General features: G+C 39.4%; 1 protein-coding gene across 1 annotated transcript; it reads left to right on the plus strand.

Moving 5' to 3' along the window:
• CLUL1 (clusterin like 1) lies at nt 1-25,639 on the plus strand. Its single transcript, XM_024757937.1, has 7 exons — nt 1-112; nt 1,265-1,413; nt 6,260-6,427; nt 8,342-8,774; nt 12,872-13,009; nt 21,350-21,564; nt 25,451-25,639. Exons 1-7 carry the CDS (start codon nt 7-9, stop codon nt 25,637-25,639), a joined length of 1,398 nt encoding a protein of 465 aa, XP_024613705.1. The 5' UTR covers nt 1-6.

The raw sequence follows: 25,639 nt of genomic DNA on the forward strand, positions 1-25,639 counted from the left end.
GGAAACATGAAGCGGCCACTCTTGGTGTTTATTGTGTATCTGCTGTGGTTGAAAGATTGTCATTGTGCACCTACGTGGAAGGACAAAACTGCTATCCATGGAGGCCTGAAGGGTAATGTTTGGTTTTTTTATCTGCACTGTGTCCCGTTTTCCTGTTTGCATGTCCTGCTGGCATTTATGGTGATTTACAGTTGAGAGATAACCGTATTCAGGATGCCCTCTAGTTTCACGGTGAGATGTTCTCCAGGCACTTAAGCCAAGTAGACAAGACGCCAAGCATCTGGATAAAAATAGAAAATTCCAAATGCGTCTCTGAGAATGGTCCACATATCCAGATGTTTGCCATCACAGAGATAAAACTTGCCAACGTTTTGAGTTGCATTGCTTGGTCTCATCCAGATGTTTGGTGTCCTCTGAGCACAGTTTTAATGAACAGTGAAATTCTTTTCTAGCATTTGAAAAATTTAAACAATTAAAGTAATCCATGCAGTTATTCTTGAGATAGTGAAAGAATGGGTTATAATGACATTGAATCTGGTTGGTCTGTGCTCATTAACTTGTGGCCTTTGCTTGATGAGATATGCTTTGAGTACTTAACAGGAAAATAAATTAGTTTAAACGTTTCTTTTTTGGGGATCTGTAATTAAATTTGGAGGCCAGATTAAGCTCCTTTGGTGGCCACATTTGCTATTGTGAAGCGACAATGACAAACCATGAATTTCATACTCGCTAAAGGCTTATTAAAGGGGTGTAAGAGATGTCCAGTAGGTTATAAAAGAATCTTGCATTATACAAGATGCTTTCTAGGTTTTATGCCTCCTGGGAAGGTAACTGAAGCTGAAAGAAAAGGAAATTGTTCACTCTGTTTAAGATTCCCAGTTGGGCATTTAATATAAATTGTCTGTGAAGAAAATTCAATGTTTTCTTCTAATATAAACACACTTGAGTTTTAAGGGAAAGAAAAACAATTGGATAAATGAAAACAGGCCCTGAGGAAAATGATAAGAATAGGGTTCAATGAACTCTGACTTGGCTAGCAGTTCAGAAGTGAGGAACAGAAGATATCACCCGGGTGGTAGCCATGTCCATGTGGCAGCTGACAGCCCAAATCATTGTGATCTGCTTTCAAAGTTTGATGCTGTTAAAAAAAAAAAACAATTAAGCCTCTGCTGGGGGAACATGAAAAGTTGGTGAACTCATTGTGTTCTGATACATTGTAATCTGATCAGATCTCAAAGGAAAAAACTACATCGTAATCTTTTAGGTTTTTCCAAGGCTGGGGAGATAGATATAGATGAAGAGGTGAAGAAGGCTTTGACTGGCATGAAGCAAATGAAAATCCTGATGGAAAGAAGAGAGGAGGAACATAGCAACCTAATGAGAACCCTGAAGAAATGCAGAGAAGAAAAGCAGGTACAGTCATTGAAAATCACACCTGTCCTTAACTATATCTGGACCATAAAAAGTGCATGTCTGAGTGCACTGGAGGAATTACTTATTTACCCTAATCATAGATTTTCTGGAGAGCAGCCCTTATTGGAGGAAGAGTTTGAAGAAAATTTCAAATTTCTTCAAAGAACATATTCCTTGTAGATTAGGCCTTCGATGGCCTCCAAACTCGGGAATTTGGGGGATTCGGCTTTGTTTGGGAAGTGCTGCTTTCTTAAAAATGCTTTACTGGTGCCTTTTGAGTTGGGATATTGTGTCAAAAGTGTCTGGGAGTTTTTGGCTACATCAGTGGCCTCCAAAGTTTTTTTCTTTGCCATCCCTATTACCATAATTATTGTTAGCATCCACTCCTGAATATATGCATTTTAATTTATTCATTAAATTAGACACATGAATTGCTACCGTTATTATCTCAAGGCACAGAATGCACTTAGGGATCATCATTAGCTTGGGTAGATGTAAGTCCATATTTCAGATCATCTAGATATTTTGAAAATATTTTAGCTTATTGACAAATCTGATTAGATCATCATATTTTTACTGACACAAGGCCAAAGAGCTTATAATGAAAAAGTGGCAGCCCTGCCATTTGCTTCTTATCTACTTGAGCTTAAGTTATTCATATTTTTTAATCTGCTGGGGTTTTTTTTCAAGAAACTTTTAAAGCCTCCTGTTCATTTTGTGAGGGCTAGTTTAGTTAAAAGTAGTTTAAAAACATCATTTACCTGAGTTCTCTTAAATGGCAAGTCATTGCAATTGGCTCCAAGTGAACAGAGAGAGGCAACCAGTGTCTCTTCTGCAGGGTCCTCACGCACAGCTGGCCACACACAGTGGCCTGACACAAGCACCAGCGCATGTGAAATAGTACATCAGCCTCATCAACTTTTTAAATTCAAATACCTTTACTTAATAGTTGTTGTCCAAACTATGTATCTTATCAATGGAGAATATACATTATATTCAAATGTCTATGGGCCATATTAAAAACTCTTCATATGTTACAGTATAAAGCTCAATACATTTCTAAATTATAGATATTGCATGGCTCATAGTTTAATATCATTAACCATTAACATAACACTCAGAACAGTTAAAATTTTTTTTAAATTTATTTTCCAACATACCCTTATAGAGAATATCAAAACTATAAAAATAATTTGGAGAATATTTTAAATTTTAAAATTGGGAGTAAATTACTTTTAAATTTTATTTTCATGAAAACATTTTTAATTGTGGTAAAATATGCATAACATAAAATTCGCCATCTTAACCACTTTTATGAGCACAGTTCAACAGTATTAAATACATTCACAGTACTTCCCCGGTGGCGCAGTGGTTAAGACTCATGCTCCCAATGCAGGGGTCCCGGCTTTGATCCCTGGTCAGGCAACTAGATCCTGCATGCATGCCGCAACTAAGACCAGCGAGCTGCAACTAAGACCCGGCTCAACCAAATAAATTAAGAAATATATATTTTTAAATGCACTCACATTATTGGACAACCGATCTCCAGAATTCATCCCATTTTGCAAAACTGAAACTCTATACGCATTAAACAACTCCCCATTTCTCCTTTCCATAGTTGATTTTTAAATTAAAAAAACACAAATACAAGTTCTAATATCTCTTCTCTAGACCTTGATCTACACCTAGACCTGTAGACCTATAAAGCTGGGGGTTACAAAGCTCTGGAGCTGCTGGAATTCATGGTGGCCACTGGGTGTCCCCTGATCCATTGGAGCAGGGCTACATCACAGGCTGGGACCCCAGAGCTGTAGTCAGCCTGTCAACAGCTGGTTGATTTTGCAGCCGTCCCTCTCCCTGCACCACACAGGGTCCCTGTCGAGGAAAGGAGATTGCTTGGCCAGCAGCTGGAAGCCCTCCTCTCTTTTGGCAGAGATCAAAAGACCTTGAGGAAATGAAAACCAGCTCCTCATGAGGAAAATGTGGAAGCCCCTCTAGCTGTGTTCTTCCCTGGTGGGCTTGTGAGTCTGGCCACCAGGAATAACCACACTAGATATCATTCACAGGCCCTTTATAAAACACATTATCACCTGCAGTCCTTCCAACATCTGAGTAAACCATCACTTTCATTTTACAGCTAAGGAAACTGAGTTTTGAGATGTTAATTAATGTGGTGTTGTTGTTGTTTTAAATTTTTATTGGAGTATGGTTGCTTTACAATGTTGTGACCCTGTCATGACTGACCCAGGAGAAAGTCCACTGGCGCTGTGCCTGTGGAAGACCCAGTGACTTTCTGTTTTTCTCCCTTTCCCAGGCCTCCTGGCAAGCCAAGGAGGGAGCACATGCTATGGAAAGAATGCTTGGTGTAAGTCAGGTTAGCAAGTGTTAGTTCCATTTCTGACCCTGAAGAATCCCAGGAGCTAGTAGAATTTTTATTATTTCTTAAGATGTACTTATTTTATTTTTTTTAAAAATCATTGAATTATACTCAAGGTTTGGGTACTCATTTAAAAATTCATTTAAAAAAGGAAAAAACCGGGCTTCCCTGGTGGCGCAGTAGTTGAGAGTCCGCCTGCTGATGCAGGGGACACAGGTTCGTGCCCCAGTCCAGAAGGATCCCACATGCCACAGAGCGGCTAGGCCCGTGAGCCATGGCCGCTGAGCCTGCGCGTCCAGAGCCTGTGCTCCGCAACGGGAGAGGCCACAGCAGTGAGAGGCCCGCGTACCGCAAAAAAAAAGGAAACACCTGTTTAACCCTGAGTTTCCCTCCCTAAAATTATTTTCAATCTAAAATAAAGGATACTTCACACAAATCACGAATTGACAAATATGGGGTGGGTGCCCCCGAGTCTCCCAGAACAAAACACATCCCATCCTCAGGTGATCCAGTGTAATCTCGATCCTCCTCATCAGGTTCTCCCTATTTATATTTAGTGGGAGCATCTGAAACTTGCTCTTACTAAAGTGGGAAACCCTAAAGCAGCTTCAAGTGATTCCCCACGCCCCACACCCCCATCCAGGTTTGTGTGGGACTTTGAACTGCAGGAAGAGAGTTCTAAGTATGGAATCTATCGCTGGGTGGGACATTTAGGGAGAAGCAGAAGGCATGGACAAGGCATTCCTAAACCAGAGACCTTCTTCCTCCATGGCAACATTTCAGTACCAAAACTTGGGCCATGTGATTTGGTCATTGGTTCTTGTTACACTCTTGGAGGTGAGTGGAAGGAAATCAGATGATCACGGACTATGTGCCTTGCTTGCTCATCTCACTTAATACGAAACCTTAAGAGGTAGATTCTACAGTTATTCCTATTTGCTAAGAAGGAGACATGGGCTCAGAGATGTTAAATAATTTGCCCAAGGGTCCACAGTGAGTGTAGTTTGTAATTGGAAATATTGAGATTTCAGTTTATAGTGACAATGGGCAGAATATTTAAAAGACTGATTGAGAAAATCTGGGCAGTACTGTTGCCTGTCCCGGTGAGGCAACATTTCTTGAGAAGTTGGAGGATTCCAAAATTGTTCTGCAAAGCCCAAAGAGACAAGTTAAACCTGTCTGGATCACGAGGTGCATTTGGCAGACTGGAGCCCTGCCAGGTTTCTTATGTAGGACGTAGCAAATGACACCCAGCTTAGCCCCAGGATTCTGCCATGAGGGCAGCTGAAAAATCCGAGCCCTGCAGAGGAAATGTGCGGGGATTGTCAGTGCCCAGGTGTTTCTTTGGACTTAATATGCCAGGAAAGGGTGATTTCTTTTTCCTTTCCCATAGGTAAAAGTGCATACTACATTGATGTTAGAAACTGTGCTCCCTCGTGTTTTTTTTCACTTAAGGGAGTCTTCATCCGCTCTGAGGCTTTCTCCTTATGGACAGGTCCATTATATCCCCTAAACCCCCTGAACTACTTCTCAGGCCTGGAGGGAGCCGGTCTGCAGAAGCCCACACTTGCAGGGAGACGGGGGTGGGGGGGTCTACGTGGGGCTGGCCTGGGGGGAGCTCTGGGGGCAGGGTTGACGTTCTCAGGGACAGGTGTCGCTTCTGCTGGGCGGGACCTGGCCGAGTACAGCAGGCACCACAAGGGGGAGTACTTGGAATGTGGATGAGAAGAATGAAGCCCCTCAGAATACAGCATCTTTGCTATTAGGATGCAACTCACTACAAGAATTGTGATATACAGTACATAGGAATTTGATATACAAGATTTGACTTGATACACAAGAATTGTGCTTTCTTGCAGTGTTTAAGAACATACAAAAATTAAAAGCAGCATAAATGAAGGAAATAAATGTGTCAACTTTGTAAGCCTTAAAAACCCATCTTCCACATCCTTCAAGGACTAGAAGTGAAGACAGACAAGTAAACAGATCAGTTACAGTCATTCAGCAGAGTAGGGGCTGTGTCTTCATTGTTGTTTCACCCACAGGCAGTGAATGTCCATCCCATAGCAAGCACTCAATAAATAGCTGTTGACTGTACAAATTAACAGGTGAATAAGAACTGCCCGGTCTTCAATAGAGATCAAGCAGTGCTCTTAAGTTAACAGAAAGCTTCAGGGTGGATCTGTCAGACACTAAGGGCTTGAAGAAGGAATGAGGTTTAGTATTTTTTGTTTTTGTTTTAATTTTTGGCTGCCCCACAGGGCTTGTGGGATGTTAGTTCCCTGGCCAGGGATCGTGGAACCCGGGCCCTTGGCAGTGAGAGTGCTGAGTCCTAACCACTGGACCACCAGGGAATTCCCAGAAGTTTAGTTTAGAATACGCACATTTTGTAAAGAGTGAAATCAACTAAGGTACAACACATAGAGTCATGAAATGGAAATAGGGTGTGTGTTTCTACTTTTTAATTAGGAGGCTCTGAAACTTATGAATGAAGTTCAAGAACATCTAGAAGAGGAAGAAAGGCTATGCCAGGTGTCTTTGACAGGTTCCTGGGATGAATGCAAATCTTGCCTGGAAAGTAACTGCATGAGAGTTTATACAACCTGCCAAAACAGTTGGTCCTCTATGAAAAACAAGGTAAGGGAAAAATAGAGCTCAAGGTTTCTAAGTTCTTAAGGTATGTGCTTCAGCTTACTTTTAAAAATTAACTTATGTTAATATTTAGAATAGATATGGATGATCTGATGTTGGCCTTTTGCAACCTAGAATCTAGCATTCATGTTTATGTATGAATCACTTGTGGATATATAATTTTTAAGTTAGAACAGCCATCCAGTGCTTGCCCTCCCTTTCAGGACACTGTGTGTATCTCTCAGAAACACCCTGACTCTTTCTGCCTTGTATTTGTTATTTATGAACACATTCCCACTAGATTGTAAGCTCTTTGAGGGCAGGAACCATATCTTATCTGCCTTCATTTAAGCATTGTAGGCATTCAATAAATGTTTGCTGAATTGCATTCTGAATAATAGCATTATAGTCTCTGATTTCAACCTGCTTTAGTGTTTTCTCTGGAGGCCAAGCCTTTGAAGGCGTCCTCTGCCTCCTGAGTCTCTCCTTCAACGGGCTTGCCCTCTTGTGGCAGCACACACATGCCCGTGCACACACGTCCCCACATTCACGTCCCCTTTACCCCAATCCATGCACATCCTGTAGGACTGGCATGTTTTCTTTTTTGTCCTCTTTGGCTCTCTTCTGGGCAGAGGGAATCACAGAGGGTGGTGACCTGATTAGGATGAGCTCTGACCCATAAAAGGCTCCTCTTCTCTTGGCCTGAATTTCCCTTCCCCTTCAAGAAGTGGGCTGAGTAGGCAATGCAGAGAAATTCCCCTCTACATATCAGAGCGTGCAGTAATCAGAGTCTGCGCCTGGCTTGGCAGTGCCTTCCCCAATTACAGAAGGAACAACCCCTAGGATAATTCATATGCCAAGTTAATTTGCCTCCACTGTTAATTGCATCTGCTCTATTTTTATAACCACTCTCTAACATACCAGAGTATACTGGAATGAGCACTGGCTGGAAGTCAGGAGCTTTGGAGACCATTCCTATCTGCACCTTTTGTGTGACCTTATGACAATTTCTTGGGCCTTTAAAGTTTCATTTTTGTGGCTGGGTTCAGGTAAACAGAAGCTGGCAGAGGGAGAGGCAGATGATCCACCCAGATTACTTTTTGAGAAAGGCATGAGTCTTCTAAGAATCCCTGGAGAATTCTTTGAACAGCCCTTGAGCAGGGGTGGGGAGTGCTCCCACAGTGATGTTTGATGGTTGCTACATTCCAAAACATACAACAGGGTCATATCACTATCATACAAGGGCAACTGTGTTCTGGCACGAACTTATGTGTCACATAGATGAAGTAGAACATGGTGTGACTGCTGGAAGATCTCCCCCTGAATAGGAAATTCTATAATTAGAGCTTCATTCCTTTGACTACAGCCAAGGAGGGCTTTGATCACGGGTAATATGTAACATCTTGAAGTAACCTATTTAGCTGTATTAAGCATCTATAGTTCAGTGTGAATGTATTGATCTTTTCCCTGGACTAATTTATGAGATGAGAGAGAGGAGAGCATAAAGACACGAATAGCATGCCACTGAAGGAAAAAAAAAAAGAAGAACTAAGGCAGAGGGGAAAGACAAGAGCCTTCTTCACAGTTTTCAGGCTGCACGGTCTAAAACCATGCATGCCAACCACCACCAGTACATCAGGACTGTGGCTTGTCAATAATATTGAAAACTTGGCCTTCTTAGGCCTTGGTAGACAAACAGAAACCAGGAGGAACTTCAGACCCTATTTCCATAGTCAAAGTCAAAGCCAGGTACATGAATGTTAATAAATTATCTTAAAGTGGATCACGTTTTCCTAGTTTGCCCAGAACTGTTCTTGATTTGGAATGACTACTTGTAAGTTGACATAAAAATTCACAGTAAAAAAATAGTCCAAAAGAAAATTAATTTATTTCATTTCTGTCCCCCATCCCACCCCACAGCTTGAACATTTTTTCAGGAAGATATATCAGTTTCTGTTTCCTTTCCATGAAGATAATGAAAAAGACCTTCCCGTCGGTGAGAAGTTCGTTGAGGGAGATGCACAACTGACCCAGATAGAGAACATGTTCAGCCAACTGACTGTGGATGTGGGATTTCTCTATAACAGGAGTTTTGACGTCTTCAAACAGATGCAGCAAGAATTTGACCAGGCTTTTCAATCATATTTCATGTCAGATACAGACTTCATGGAGCCTTACTTTTTTCCAGCTTTTTCCAAAGAGCCAGCAAAAAAAGCACATCCTGTGCAAAGCTGGGACATTCCCAGCTTCTTCCAGCTGTTTTGTAATTTCAGTCTCTCTATTTATCAAAGTGTCAGTGCAACAGTTACTGAGATGCTGAGGGCAATCGAGGATTTATCAAAACAAGACAAAGGCAAGTATTAAAAGATTATTTAGATATCTGTACTAAAGGTTGAGTTTTATTTAACTTTGGAACTGGTAGCCATTTCTAAGTCATTGTACAATGTTCCTGAGAGTGATGGTTTATGGATAATCAAAGTCTCACAGCCTCTTAGAAAAAGCTTTGAGGTCTGCCAAACACTAGCCTTCTCCCGTCTTTGTCGAGAGCTCTGTGGGGCTGTTCTCTATTTCTAAAGCAAATTTTCAAAGCTGAGAAAGAAAACCCTGGTAAGGTGAGAACTTGAAAAAGACAGTTGCCTCCTTTATTAAAACTCAGGCAAAAAAAAAAAAAAAAAAAACTCAGGCAGATGCTTGGCTCTATTCTGCTTGAACACCATGGGGTTTCTTTAAAATCAGTCCAGGCTCCTCAACTTCCAGTTTGGGGAGAAAGTTAGTGCCATGTAAAACCAGGTCACATTTAGTGCCTTCCATGACCTCCTCTGCATCGCTACTGTAATCCCTTAGATCACATCATTTATGCACAAAACCAGAGAAAATACTCAGAGACAAACCCAAGACTGTAGAAATTTCTGTAAATGATAATAATCGCCTTCTACCAATACCACCCTGATATTCCATATTGGAAAAAGCAATGCTGCTTTATGTTGTTAAGGCAGAGGAGGTAACTTCTTTGGGCTTCTGTGGAGAGCCTGGGAGGCAGCATCTCAGAAACGAGAGTTGCTGTGTGGGCCACAGGTAGAATCTGTGTTTCCTTGGACATATCTCTATGGAACATTAAGTCAAGGACAGGGATGCTTTTCTCTAACAAAAAATGCAACAGGCTCCTTCTAGAAATCCCGCCAGTTGTGACAACATGGATGAACCTTGAGGACATTATGCTATGTGAAATAAGCCAGACACAGAAGGACAAATATTATATCCCACTTACGTGAGGAATCTAAACTAGTCAATTCCTTCCTTGCACCACCATCACCTCAGTGATAATCTAGAGATCCAGGGTCCCCTGCAAGTGCAGAAAGTAAAAACAAAAACAAAACAGCAAACAAAAAAAGCCTTTATTACACCTTTATACTCTTCTCTCTCCAGTGTCCCTACCCTAACCAGACAGCAAGCTCAACAGAGGAGTGATTCTCTTCCCAGATGAGCACATGAGGACAGTTTATCAAAAATAGGCAGGCAGGGGCTGTGGGGTATTTGCATGTAGTTTCCATCACTTTTCTGGACTGGTGGTAGGTGAGGAATAAACCTATTGCCCCTAGAAAATCCACCTAATGAGAATAAACCTTTGCCCCTTGCGGTAGGCAGAATAATATAATAGCTTTCCAAAGATACCCAAATCCTAATCCCCAGAACCTGTGAAAATGTTAGGTTACACAGCAGGGGAAAGTAAGGTTGCAGATGGAATTGAGGTTGCTAATCAGCTGACCTTAAAGTAGGGAGAGTATTTGGGGTTGTCCAGGTGGCTCCAGTGAAATCACAAGGGCTCCTAAAAGTAGAAGAAGGAGGCAGAAAAGAATCAATAGAGACAGCCTCACGAGAGGAACTTGTCCCTACTTTGCCAGCTTAGAAGATAGAGGAAGGGGAACAGGAGGCAAGGGCGGGGGTGGCCTCCAGACCCTGGAAAGGCATGGAGATGGATTCTGCCCTAGAGCCTCCAGAAAAGAACAGCCTTGCCAACACCTTCATTTAGCCCACTGAGACCCACTTCAGACTTCTGACCTATAGCACTGTAAAATAATCTATGTTGTTCAAACCACTAAATCTGTGGAATCTGTTACAATATCAATAGGAAAGCTGCCTCCTGTCAATTACAGTGGTTAATATCTTCTGAGTGTAAACTACGTATCTGGCAGCCTTCACAGATAGGCTTTATTTGTCATCATCATCCCAAGAGCCAAAATTAGAAAAGTAGCTAAAATTGAATAATGAACACTGTTAAAAGGAAAAAGGTGATAAAAATATGAAATATCTTGTTTAATATATTTTTTAATTTTATTGAGTGTTGTTTCATTTTAGTCTCCATATGAAAGAATTTCTTTCCTACTTTGTTCTTTCTAGACTTCAGTTGCTGAATCTGTTGAAACAGAATAAGATAGCTTTTGCAGTTATCCTCACTTGGCTTACAAATCCCTAGAGAGAATAGATGAGATCCATTCGGTAAAACTGTGGTGTAGTAGCTTCACACAGTGCTGGGTGCTGGGAGCTGGGAGTTCTGGGTTTTAATCCTGCCCTGGAGAATTTTGCTGTCCTTAATTTTCCCATGGGGGAAACAGGCAAGTTGGGAGGGTAGATGATTTACTAGAAGTAACTGCCTAGAAGGGCCCTCAGGCTCTGTTCTGGCATGGCCGAAGGTAGGCGATGGGCTACTCTCATGAGTATAGCATGGGGAATTGGTTCAGATAGCCCTCAATTTGCCATCCTTGAATATACCAAGTATTCATCTAGATGCTGTGAACAAGCAATGATTATGACAGAGATGACACAGCCCCTAACTTTTAGGAGTTTAGTCCAGAGAAAGAAAAACAGGTCAGTGAACAGTTGCACTACCATATCTTAAGTGAAATGACAGAGGAAGTTAGGGAAGAATGACAAGATTAAAATGACAAGACCAAATCCCCTCTCTCAAAGGACTCGGAGTCTAATAGAGAAGACAAAATTAACAGCACATAATGCAGAATTGCTCTACAGTAGAACTCACAGGGGTTCTCTGGGGTGAGAGGAGATGCCACTAAATCTATAGGGAATGGGAGAAAATGACTCCTATTCAACCAAGTGGATGGCTGCCTTACCCACCAGATGATCTAGCAAATGCCTCGTAGGTTTTTAAACAATAAACTTCAATTTTTTGTTTGTTGCTTTTGGCTGTGCCACGCGGCCTGCAGGATCCTAGTTCCCTGAGCAGGGATTGAACCCCTGCCCCCCTGCTGTAGAAGCACAGAGTCTTAACCACTGGACTGCCAGGGAAGTCCCAGTAAACTTCACAATTTATCTCGAAATGTTTCATTTTTTTTAACATCAAAGATTTAATATAACAGAATATCATCAGGTTAAAAATTAATAACAAATTTTTCCTAATGTGAAACACTCAATTGGGAATTGTCAATTTGCTGTTGGACGATTTCTTTTTACATCATTTTTATATGGATGGTTAATTATTCCAGGAAAAAAAAAGTTTCTTAAAAGTTGATCTGCTTTAGATGTTTTCCTAAATCTTTGACTTACTGTTTATAACATTATATATGTGAAATGCAAAAAAGAATAGTAATAAATACCTACCACCCAGTTTAAAAAACAGACATTTCCAATATCTTTGGAACTCCAATACACATTTGAATTACAGCTTGAAAAAATTAAAATAATTACTAGAAAAAATTTTAATAGAAGCCCAAAGAGAAAAGTGGCTTACAATTCCATATCTAGTTAACCCCAATGATATCAGAAATAATAATGATAAAAATAAGACACACTAAATTTAAAATAATTTAAATATACAAAGGAACAAAAGAAATGAAAGCTGCCTTCTCCCACCCCATCAAGTCTCTCTTCCAATAGAGTTACTATGAATAATTCCTCATGATTCCTTCCTGAAAATAAAATTATATGCATTAACCTCTGTGTGGGGAGTGGGGTTTGGGGGAAGCAAGTAGTAATAATAGTAATGATGAGTAATAATGACAGTAATGAGACTGCTGGATTAAAGGATACATGCACTTTTTTTTTTTTTTTTTTTTTGCGGTACGCGGGCCTCTCACTGTTGTGGCCTCTCCCGCTGCGGAGCACAGGCTCCGGACGCGCAGGCTCAACGGCCATGGCTCACGGGCCCAGCCGCTCCGCGGTATGTGGGATCCTCCTGGACCGGGGCACGAACCTGTGTCTCCTGCCTCCGCAGGCGGACTCTCAACCACTGCGCCACCAGGGAAGCCCGATACATGCACTTTTCAATAGATGCCAAATTGTCCTAGTAACTGGTTGCACCAGTATGCACTCTTACGATTGAATACAGAACAAAGATTTTGCAAGTGCTGGTTAGAAAGAGAAATGACATTCTATCCATGCCTTTAAAGTTCAAACTCTCTAACGACACTGATGTGAAAATGCTGTTACTTGTAGACTCCGCCCAGGGCGGCCTGAGTAGGACGGCATTGCCTGTGCGGGGCCGAGGGCTGTGCGGAGAGCTTCGCCAGAACTCGTCGGAATGTCTCCAATTTCACGCAAGATGCCAAAAATGTCAGGATTACCTGCGGGAAGGTAAATGATTATTATGTTCTCAGGGTTTCGATTGTATTCTGGTCAGAGGTCACAAATCTCACTTTTACAGGCATCGTGGATTCATTTGCTTCCCTTCAAGCTCTTTTTGGCGTGCTCATTGCCGTCTGGGGGTGCTCAGGGCAGGTTTATAAACATTTATTATTCAAAAGTAGGTCAACTTACTTTTCCCCTTTTAAAAATTCCCTCATTATTCCCGTGAAAAAATTTTTAAAGACCAAGCGAACACTCTTGTGTGCGAAAGAGAACTCAGCAAATTAGGGTAACTTCTTTCTTCTTACTGCAGAGAAAGAAAACCACCAATGAAGAAATCTTCAAAATGTGTAAGCAAATTTTTTGCCAAATAAGTTTTTTTTCAAATGGCATTAACTCTTTCCAGATGGTGGGTTAATTACTAATTAGTATTTAAATACAGATAGTAGCTTCTCCTCCCAAGCCCTGAGCAGCACGTTTCGCGTCCTCCCAGATCTGACCAAGAGCAGCTTTCATTCCTTCCCCAGGTGAAAAAGTCTCTCCACCGGCCCTTCCCCCTTTCCTCCGACCTTCATGTCCCTTCTCCTCCCCAGCTGAAGTCACTTCCCAACCACTAGGGTCTGAACGCAAATTTTCTTGCAAAATCCAAGAAGAGCTTTTGATTCCTGTGCTTCTGCTTTTTACCTTGCCAAAGCCCTAAGGGAAGGAAATTCTAAAAAATGTGGCTAAGATTTGAAGCAAGAGATTGAATATAAACTGGACCTTTTTATTAGAGCAGATGAGGGTCTTATTTCTTCAGAATTGCTCCCTGGGTGACTTTCTGCAGCTCTGTTTCATCATTTGGAAAATGAAATTAATATAGCTACTTCACACAGGTGTTTTGAGGATTAAATAAAATGTCTGAAGTACTCATGATTCTCATTATTCAAGCGTTTGTTTTTCAAGTCACAGTTACAAGGTTGCATACAGACAACAGAAGTTTTTACAAGAGAAAAATATACACTAATATACTGACCTCTTACAAAAATAGTCCCACTCAAACATGCCACCTATGTATCATTAACTTCCTTTAACTTCCAGTTAAAAGCTTTGAAGAATAATCTCTCCCTGATTGTCATAAGATAATAGAGAAGATGGGGTGTGTGTGTGTGGGAAGTGATTGGAAGAAGGTGATTGAAAGGTACAAACTTCAGTTACGAAATAAGTACTAGGGCTGTAAGGTACAAGATGATGACTATAGCTAAAGCTACTGTGTGATATATAGGAACGTTGTTAAGAGAGTAGATCCTAAGAGTTCTCATCACAAGGAGAATTTTTTTTTCTTTTTATTGTATCTGTATGAGATGATGCATGTTAACTAAACCCACAACAGTAATCAATTCAGAATATATTGTGAATATGTAAGCCAAACTATCATGTTGTATACCTAAAACTTATACAGTGATGTATGTCAATTATTTCTCAACAAAACTGGAAAAAGAAAGACAATATATAAGAAATCAGATAATACAATATAAACACATCAAATAATCAGTATACATCAAGTCACACAGTATACATGCAGTATAAATTGATTGCTGCAAAGGAAAAACACAGAGGCGAGGCTGTCCTAATGTGCTCCCAAACAATTTTTTTTTTTTTTTTGGCTGCTTTGGGTCTTCATTGCTGCGCGCAGGCTTTCTCTAGTTGCGCTGAGCAGGGACTACTCTTTGTTGCGGTGCGTGGGCTTCTCATTGCGGTGGCTTCTCTTGTTGTCGAGCACAGGCTCTAGGCACATGGACTTCAGTAGTTGTGGCTCGCGGGCTCTAGAGCACAGGCTCAGTAGTTATGGCGCACGGGCTTAGTTGCTCTGTGGCATGTGGGATCTTCCCGGCCCAGGGCTCGAACCCGTGTGCCCTGCATTGGCAGGCGGATTCTTAACCACTGTGCCACCAGGAAAGCCCTCCCATACAATTTAAACTTTTATATTTTATGATAAATGTATATAGAATAAAATAATAGAAACACATGTGCCTAATACTAGATGAAGAAATAAAACATTACCAAAATAGATGAAGCCCCCGCTGGTGCCCCTTCCACATCACATCCTCTTTATCCCCTTATAAGGAAATCGTTTTGGATTTTTTTTTTCTTCCAGTTTTATTGAGATATAATTGACATACAGCACTTATAAATTTAATGATTTGACATCGTGAAGTGATTAACACAGTAAGTTTAGTAAACATTCATCATCTCGTGTAAAAAAATTTTTAAAAGAGAAAAACATTTTTTCCTTGTGATGAGAACTCTAAGGATTTACTCTCTTAACAATTTTCATATATAACATATACCAGTGTTAATTATATTAATCATGTTGTATATTACATCCCTAGTACTAACATTTTATAACTTGAAGTTTGTAACTTTTAACCACCTTTGTCACCATCACTGACTATAGTCCCCACACTGTAGGAAACTTCTATTTTGAGTTTGGTACTTATTATTTCCTTGTATTTCTTTTTTAAAAATTTATTTTATTGAAATATAGTTGATTTACAATGTGTTAATTTCTACTGTACAGCAAAGTGATTCAGTTATACACATATATATATACATTAGTTTTTTATATTCTCTTCCATTATAGTTTATCACAGGATGTTGAATATAGTTCCCTGTGCTATACAGAAGGACCTTGTTGTTTTCCTTGTGTTTCTTTATACTTTTATCATGTGTTTATATATAGCACACATACACACATATACCATACATAGCAATGTTTTACATGTTTTTAGTTTTTATATTGTCAAAGTATAACTTTTAAGCTTAAAAATATGACTCATACAAGTACAAAATGAGCGTGTTAAGATTGATTTAGGGCTTCCCTGGTGGCGCAGTGGTTGAGAGTCCGCCTGCCGATGCAGGGGACGTGGGTTCGTGCCCCGGTCCGGGAAGATCCCACATGCCTTGGAGCGGCTAGGCCCATGAGCCATGGCCGCTGAGCCTGCGCGTCTGGAGCCTGTGCTCCGCAACGGGAGAGGCCACAGCAGTGAGAGGCCCCCGTACCACAAAAAAAAAAAAAAAAATTCAAAAGATTGATTGATTCCATTAATAAGGGAACGAGCAGAATGATTAAGCTGGTTTAAATGAGTACAGGAGAGACTGAAGTATTTACAGTCAAGGACAGAATGTTGAAGTAAGATTGCAAAGTTAGATATAAAACTAGTTGATGTACCGAAGGGTAATAAAACTGTAACTTTTGCAGTTATGATTTCTATCAGACCAAAATAATTTATGTCTCTACTGGACAAAAATTATTTGCAACTTTTCAATCTGTAATTTACATCTAATTTCGTGGAGTCTGGCCAAATCAACAGTGACTAGTAAATCCGACAAAGGATCATTTCCCTAGAGAATTAAGTAATCTTGGGGTGGACCTCTTAGACAATACTTTATGTGACATTGAAAGGACACACAGCCATTCTTCTGCATTGTTTCCAAGTTTTGGATAATATTTCTTAATAGTATAAATGTTATCGCTTATGTATTCTTTTGCACCTTCGTGTTTCACTCAGTACAGTTTGGGAGATTTAGTCATGTGAATGCGTGTGTTTCTAATTTCACGAATTCATTGTTGTATGTTAGTCTGTGTAAGCACATTACAATTTATTTATCCATTCTCCTGCTGAAGCACATTTAAGTTGCTTCCAGTATTTTACAAACAACTCTTGTATGTTTTGTCAAACAATGATTTTGCCTCTTTTATCAACATTTAACTCATTCTTTGTTCTAAGACTAAGCATACAGCTGTAATTATAATCTTATATTTGAAAAATATAAGGTAAATGAAATATGTTCCAAAACATTATAAATCTTTTTTTTTTCATTATTTACCATGCATTTTTGGTCCCAATTTTAAATGGACTTACTGTAAGTAGCTCTTTTCCCATACCAGTTACTGGTACTCGATGTATACACCTAAATTCAAAATAGTAGTTTCAAGATAAAGGAGTTTGATGTGGAATGGTCACAGTGGGGGTTCATCTGTTTGGGTTATATTTTATTTCTTAATATAGGAGGTAGGCACATGGAATTTATACCAAGGAATGTCTGTCTCCAGCCCAGTTTCTGTTACATGACACCATATAATTATCAATTAAACTGAATCTCTTTTGAAAGTGACGTAGGCAATATTAATAATTGCTTGGCAACCACAGGTATAAACTGGAAACTCTCACAGGCAGAAGGTGATACATGCACACTAGATTAAAGACAAAACAGCCACAATATTTTGCAGCTCCTCCCATCAAAAGCTGGAGTCTGTTTTTTCAACCTGAGAATCTGGGCTCGGCCATGGGTCTGTCCTTAAGCAACAAGATATTGGCAAATGTGAGTGGCTTGAAATGTGCTTGTGAGTTAAAGTTGTCCTCTCTTGCTACTGGAAGCCTATCCACCACTGCGTGATCAAGCCCAGGCTAGCCTTCTGGAAGATGAGAGGTCCCAGCCATGCCAGCTGAGACCCTCAAAATGTGAGGCTCTAGACCATCCAGCCCCAGCTGAGCTAGCTCAGACATAAGAATAGTCCAACCAACCCACAAAAACATGAGAAGTAAATATTTGTTTGTTGTGCAACAAAAGCTAATGGATGCATATTGTCACATTTCATAAGAGACACCTGCTAAATGTGGGTTTTCTTTCTTCCTTTTCTTGAAACACTCATTCTCATGTCTATACGGTGACTAAAAAAATGCCCTAAGGTACTGATTATGTGAGTGTATTTTTTTAAGTAACAGCATTAAGATACAGTTCATATACCATAAAGTATACAATTCAGTGTTTTTTAGTATACTCACAAAGTTGTATAGCCATCAGCACTATCTAATTCCAGAACATTTTCGCCCCAAAAAGCAACTCCATACTCATTGGCTGTCATTTCCCATTCCCCGCCCCTTTCCCCTACCCAGCCCCTGGCAACCAATAATCTGCTTTCTGTCTCTGATTTTGCCTATTCGGGGTATGTCATATAAATGAAATCATACAATTTGTGGTCTTTTGTGACTGACTTCTTTAACTTGGCATAATTTTTTCAAGGTTTATCCATATTGTAGCATCTCTCAGAACTTCATTCCTTTTTATGGCTGCTTAATATTCCATTGTATGGATATACCACATTCTGTTTATTCGTTCGTTAGCTGATGGATATTTGGTTTGTTTCTACTTTTTGGCTATTGTGAGTAATGTTGCTATGAACATTTGTGTACAAGTTTTTGTTTGGACATATGTTTTCAATTTTCTTGGGTATATACCATGAAATATATATAGGTCATATGGTAACTCTATGTTTAACATTTTGAGGAACTACTAAACTCTCTTCCAAAGTGGATGTACCATTTGCATTCTCACAGAAATGTATGAGGGTTCTAATTTCTCCACATCCTTATCAACACTTGTTATTGCCCATCGTTTTTATCTTAGCCAACCGAGTGGATGTGAAGTGGTATCTCATTGTGATTTTGTCTTGTATTTCTCTAATCACTAATAATATCAAGCATCTTTTCATGTTTTTATTGGCCATTTGCATGTCTTCCTTGGAGAAATGTCTATTCAAATTCTTTGTCCATATTTTAATTTTGTTATTTGTCTTTTTATTGTTGAGTTGTAAGAGTTTTTTTTTTTTTTACATATTCTAGATACCAAATGCTCATCAGATATATTATTTGAAAATATTTTCTCCCATTCTATGTGCTGTCTTTTCACTTTCTTGATGGTATCCTTTGAAGCATGGAAGTTTTTTATTTTTATGAAGTCTACTTTATTTCTTCTTTTCTTTTTTTATTTTGGTGTCATATCTAAGAAACCATTGCCCAATCCAAGGTCACACAGGTTTATGCTTATGCTTTCTTCTAAAAGTTTTATATATTTAGTTCTTGCATTTAAGTCTGTGATGCATTTTGAGTTAATTTTTGTATATGGTATGAGGTAAGGATCCAGCTTCTTTCTTTTGCAATTGGATATCCCGTTGTCTCAGTTTCACTTGTTAAAAAACTCTATTCTTTCCTGTGTAGAACTGTCTTGGCACTCTTGTTGAAAATCCATGGACAGCAGAAGTAAGGGCTTATTTCTGGACTCCCAATTCTCTTCCATTTGTCCATATATCTATCCTATGCCAATTCCATACTGTCTTGATTATTGTACTTTGTAGTAAGTTTTGAAATTGGGAAGTGTGAATGCTCCAATGTTGTTCTTTGTTTTGGCTATTATGGATCCTTTGCATTTCCATGTCAATTTTGGGATCAGATTGTCAGTTTCTACAAAAAGGGCAGTTAAGATTTTGATAGGGATTGCATTATATCTATAGGTCAATTTGTGGAGTATGGCCTTCTTGACAATATTAAGTCTTCCCATTCATGAAAATAGATGTTATTCCATTTATTTAAGTCATCTTTAATTTTTCTCACAGCGTGTTTTAGTTTTCAATACAAGTCTTACAGTTCGTTTAAAACATTTGTTCATAAGCATATGGTTCTTTTTATGCTATTGTGAGTGGAATTTTCTTAATTTCATTTTTGGTTTGTTCATTGTTAGTGTATAGAAATACAACTGATATGTGTATATTGATCTTGTGTTCTGCAACCTTGCTGATTTATTACTTTTTTAAAAACAAAATTTATTTATTTTTGGCTGCATTGGGTCTCCATTGCTGCAGGCAGGCTTTCTCTAGTTGCGGTGAGCGGGGCTGCTCTTCATTGAGGTGCGCAGGCTTCTCATTCTGGTGGCTTCTCTTGTTGCAGAGCACAGGCTTTAGGGCACACGGGCATCAGTAGTTGTGGCACACAGACTTAGTTGCTCCACGGCATGTTGGATCTTCCTGGACCAGGGCTCGAACTCATGTCTCCTGCACTGGCAGGCAGATTCTTAACCACTGCACCACCAGGGAAGCCCTGACTTATTACCTTTAATGGTTTTGTGTGTGTGTGTGTGTGTGTGTGTGTGTGTGTGTGTGTGTATGTATTCCTTAGGATTTTTTGTATACAAGACTATGTCGTCTATGAATAGAGATAGTTTTACTTTTTCCTTTCTCATGCAATTTTGTTTTGCACAAAGTTTCACCTTTATTTTAGGGAAATCTTTTTCCACTCTCTAAAAGAGTAAATGAGTGTCCCTTGTAGAATTCTCCTTGCCTAAGATCATGAGGTAGCTCACCACCTTCTTCCCCCATAATTAAAAAAAAAAAAAAAAACTACACCACTATTCTAAAAGTTAACAACTCTAAACTTGCAAATGAAGACATTTTAAAAGAATATCTGGATCTCCTTTCAAATGTATAATGTATCTTGTTAACTGTGACTCTCTTTGTTTTCAAAATATTTTCTTGAATTACTTTTCAAATGTACACTATTGCAATTTTTTTTACCTGCAAGTACAAAGGTCTCCCTTTCCTGAAGATCCCAACACAAATTTTGGAAAAGTGTGAAGGCTGGAGGATCTTGCATTATATCTACATATCAAAAAGAAACAATAACCAATTTTTAAGACTTGAGATGAGGTAGTCACCTAGCTTCTGGTTGGTGGATTCTCCCCCACCCCTATCTTCCTGAAGGCATGGTTTCTTAGTAAACAGCAGAAGACATAGTCGAAAGAGCCTGTGATCTTTTTCTACAATAACAGTCTTTTATGATCCAAGATGCCCTAACACATAGACACTTCTGTAGATTGCAGATAAATAATCTTTACACAGTATCAAGATGCTCATCAACGCAGCTCTATAAATTCCTTTAACCCTGTTTCAGTTCAGAAGGACTGTTGTGCAATAATAACACAGAGCTGCAGAATCTTAGTGACTTGTGAGCACAAAGGTTTCTTTCTCTCTCTCTGTCTTGTCAATTACAGCTTGCATGGGAGCTCTGCTGCACATCTCCTCACTCAGGTTGATGGAGCCTCCACCATATGGAGCAAAACTAGTTCCACTGTCAGGGGAGGGAGGGTGATAAATCCTAAACCATTCTTAAAGGATTCCTCCAGCAGTAAGACACATCACTTTGAATATGGCCATGCTCAACTTCCAGGTGGCAGAAAAGTGCAATCTCCCTTGTGTCCTGATCAGAGTATAAGTGAGCAGCCCTAATGACCTTCAGAGACACTATGGAAAGGAAGACAAGGAAAAGGAACATTTTAAATCTTCAGTGTGTGCTGGCTCTGTGAGCAGGCATTTTGCAGTGTCATTTCATTCATGACGATTGTACCTGGCTGAAAACTCACTCAAGGTCAAAAGACTGGAAGTAGAAAGCTTAAGGGCTGGGACTTAAATCCACAACACCCAACTCCAAGTCCCACATACCTTTTTCTTTACCATGTTACTTTCTTCTTTGCTAGACTGTCCTGATGTTCCTAAACTATACACAAAAGTAGATGAGGCCCTTGAGTTGGTCAACATATCCAATCAGCAGTATGCCCAGGTTCTCCAGATGACCCAGCATCACTTGGAGAACACTACATACCTGATGGAGAAGATGAGAGAGCAGTTTGGCTGGGTGACAGAACTGGCAAACCAGACCCTAGGAACCAAGAACATCTTCAATTTCATAAAGGTAATGGAGAGACTCAAGAGCAGTTATGGAGACTAAGTGTGCATACATTGATTTTTCTGTTAATTTACTTATTAATTATGTCTGAATTTGAAAACAGGCTCTAGAAGGATATTCGTACTTCCATTGTGATTGTACTCAGGCTGACTTGTGCATGGTCTTTAGAAAACAAGAAACTCTATAAAGAAAATCAATTTAAAACACAAAATACTTTCTAATCCAGAGATGGCTAATTCTGCTTAGAGCTATAGTGCTGATACAAGTAACCATGAAGAAACCTGGCCAATGTCGTTTTTAAGGGAGAAGACTTTCAGGTAAAGCAACTTGAGATCAAAGGCTGACTCTGAAACTTACCAGCTGAATAAGTTTGGGAAAGTTCCAGAATCTTTCTAGGCCTCAGTTTTTCCATCTGGAAAATGGGAATAATAATAGCTACCTTAAAATTAATGTCTGTAAAACAATGAGTATAAGTTCCTTATCCAAAACAAGAGCTCTGTAAATTATAGCTCTCATTAGCTTTTGACACAACAAGCTACTGACTTACCTTGAAAATTAAACACAGTTATATATTAATATTCACATATAAACATTGCTATCTTAAGTTGCACTTATACCATGTCTCCCACTTGCAATCAACAACTCCTGTTGCATAACATAAAATAGTGATTGAATTTCTTCCCTGATGCACCCCCTTCACACACCATATTACATTAATACACGATGCACCAGGCAAGTGATTTCTGATGAGGTTGGTATTGGTGAGCTCCTAAAAAGACCCAGATACAAAAATCACCGGCAGAGCAATTGAAGGTACAATATTTTGTGTAGCATGTAATGTTAACAATCCCCCGGGATCCCTTTACCAACTCCAGCTGGTGCTGCTGCTAACTGCTCACCCCTGAAATCTTCTCCAAAGGGTTGTCCTTGGGGCCACTTATGCCCCAGAGCTCCCTGCAGGATCAGGCTGAGGCTGGAGGTCACCTGAAGGCCACCTCCCAGATTAGCATCTCCCTCTTCTCTATCTTGCTCGCCTCATCCCCCTAAAAGTTTTACTGAAAGCACCCTTAATAAATAACTGTGTCAGAATCTCAGGCTCTGCTTCTAGGCAGTCTGACCTAAGACATTCTGTATCCTAGTGATTCACTCTCTTTCAAGGTACAAGGTTGTTGTTTGAGAAATAAGTTTAGAGAGTCACAACCAGCACATTAAACAAACAAACAAAAGCAGAATAGAACACACCAGAAGAAAAAATATTAGAGTGCATTGCATTTAATAAGTCAGATGCGTATGTCATGGAACTTTCATTTCCATGATGTGTGTTTATATATGTGTATAACTTATATGTAAGATGTGGTTTATTTTCTTTTTCTATTTGAGTATAGTCGATTTACAATGTTGCATTAGTTTCAGGTGTACAACAAAGTTATTCAGTTATATATATGTCAATATATTCTTTTATATATACATTCTTTTTCAGATTCTTTGCCATTATAAGTTATTACAAGATATTGAATGTAGTTCCCTGTGCTACACAGGGTCCTTGTTGTTTATCTATTTTATATATAGTGGTATGTACCTGTTAATCCCAAACTCCTAATTTATCCCTCTGCCGCCTTTCCCCTTTGGTAACCCTAAGTTTGTTTTCTAAGAAATGTGTGTTTTTGAGTCATGATGACAAATGTGTTTATAACTGTAGACCATAGTCAAAAGGTTTTGAAAGCCACTATCAATTCTTGCTGACTCTCTATTACTTCATTAGATAGATCATTCCCTAGGAGAGTAAAATAATGTGATATATTTGATCATTCTCACAAATATAGACTTTTAGTTTAAAGAGGAAAAATTCTTGTAAGGAATGAGGGAAAGAATAAAATTTTAAGAAAAATTTTAGCAATGCTTTCAATCTTTAGAAAAGTAGAGCCAATATTTAACTTTTTATCGTTGTCAGGATTTCCATTCTATGCTTCAATTTGCTTCCATTCTAGTGGATCTGAGTAACATTAATTGATTTAACTAAAATTTTTGATATTGATAACAAAGACACTTCTATACAAAAAACTCCATAGAAAATAAAATTATGGTTTTCAATGGTATATTTTTCTAATAATAATCACTGCTAAAGAGCACTCAATATTTGTCTGGCAATGTTCTAAGAACTTTTCCCGTGTATTAGATCATCTAATACTCTGTGTTCCTATAAGGTGAGTATGATTGTTTCACAGATTTTTCAGATGAGGTACAGAGAAGTTAAACAACTTGTCTGAGGTCGCACAGCTAGTAAATGGTAGAACTGAGATTCAAGGCCAAACAGCTTTTCTTCAGAATCCTTGGACTTAACCACTTTGCTGAACCGCTTGTAAAACTTATTTTTCTTTAAACGGCTCTTATTTCATCATGTAATGGAAAGTGCAAATTTGTAAAACAGCACATACTGAAGAGGAATCTTTTGTAAAATAATATACAAATTCCAGCAGGTGAAAAAAGTTATGCTTTTTAGGTTGTAGTTACATGTTAGTGTTATAATTGTTTATTCAACTAGACGTAAACGCTTTATGCAGTTTTTATGTGTGTTACATGTATCAAAAGGAAAAGGGGGAAAGTTATGTTAGCTTTATAAACTAGAATTAAGAAATCACCAGTGTTGATTTGGCTTTTTAATATTCTGCTTTAGTTTTTTTGATAGGGAAATTTATTTGAACACATTTTCAAAATAGTTCTTTTTTTACATAAATTTATTTATTTTATTTTTGGCTGCGTTGGGTCTTTGTTGCTGTGCGCAGGCTTTCTCTAGTTGCGGCGAGCAGGGACTGCTCTTTTTTACGGTGCGCGGGCTTCTCATTGCAGTGGCTTCTCTTGTGGAGCACAGGCTCTAGGCACACGGGCTTCGGTAATTGTGGCACATGGGCTCAGTAGTTGTGGCTCACAGGCTCCAGAGCACAGGCTCAGTAGTTGTGGCGCACGGGCTTAGTTGCTCCGCGGCATGTGAGATCTTCCCGGACCAGGGCTCAAACCCATGTCCCCTGCATTGGCAGGCAGATTCTTCTCCTATTTTTATTTTATTTTATTAATGTTTTGGCCACACCGTGGGGCATGCAGGATCTTAGTTCCCCAACCAGGGATTGAACCTGCGCCGCCTGCAGTGGAAGTGCAGAGTCTTAACCACTGGACCGCCAGGGAAGTCTCTCTGGCAGGCAGATTCTTAACCACTGTGCCACCAGGGAAGCCCCAAAATAGTTCTCTTAAGGTTACATCAAGTTGCATGTCATTACAGTTTCGTTTAAATTATTAAAATCAAAGTATATGCCCTTGAGAACTTATTAAGAAAGTAAACGACGTGCATTTCAGATGACTGGTTCTTACAAAAATCGCACATACAACCATAAATTGTAAATTTCCTGTGGAAACTCAGTACAAAACTTGGTACATCACATTAATATTTGTGACACAGACAGTAGCGCTCACCAAATATCCCATCCTCTCACTCACACTTTCTTGCTCCTCTTGCAGTTAAGTGGTGCCATGTGTTAAGTTCTGGCCAATGAAATGGGAACAAAAATTTCTAGACTGAGATAGAGAAGAGCCTGTGTGTGATTATCCATTCTCTTTCTCTGATGAGGATGTAAAGAAAGCCATGCGTTATTACATGTGCTACAGCACATGTGAGATGATGTTCCTTTCTCAGCCAGGGTCCTGAGCATCTAGGTGGTTCACAGCCCTTGTAATGGGCATGTAACATGAGTGAAAAATAAATTATAAGAAGCCACTGGAATGCTGGGGCTAATTTGTTACCTCAGCACAACTTAGCCTATCCTGACTAATGTGGTATTAAATTAATGCTGAGTGTGTGCTGGAATTTAGTAATCTTTTGTTGTATAATCCTTCTTCTTAGGTAGTTCCAGGTGTTCATGAAGGAAATTTTTCCAAACGAGATGTAACGATGACAGAGGTAAGCATTCTGCCTTCCCCTAATTTCACACTCACCATCCCTCATGAAGAAAGTGCTGAGAGTTCTAACTTCATTAGCTACATGCTGGCCAAAGCTGTACAGCATTTTAAGGAACATTTTAAATCTTGGTAA

The sequence above is a fragment of the Neophocaena asiaeorientalis genome, unplaced genomic scaffold (genome assembly GCF_003031525.2).
Source record: "Neophocaena asiaeorientalis asiaeorientalis breed wild unplaced genomic scaffold, Neophocaena_asiaeorientalis_V1.1 scaffold142, whole genome shotgun sequence".
NCBI classification, from domain to species: domain Eukaryota; kingdom Metazoa; phylum Chordata; class Mammalia; order Artiodactyla; family Phocoenidae; genus Neophocaena; species Neophocaena asiaeorientalis.

Coding starts and splice junctions, on each gene's coding strand:
- CLUL1 (XM_024757937.1), top strand. CDS start 7: ATGAAGCGGCCACTCTTGGTGTTTATTGTGTATCTGCTGTGGTTGAAA. Junction 1,414..6,259: donor AATGCAGAGAAGAAAAGCAG/GTACAGTCATTG, acceptor CTTTTTAATTAG/GAGGCTCTGAAACTTATGAA. Junction 6,428..8,341: donor GGTCCTCTATGAAAAACAAG/GTAAGGGAAAAA, acceptor CCCACCCCACAG/CTTGAACATTTTTTCAGGAA.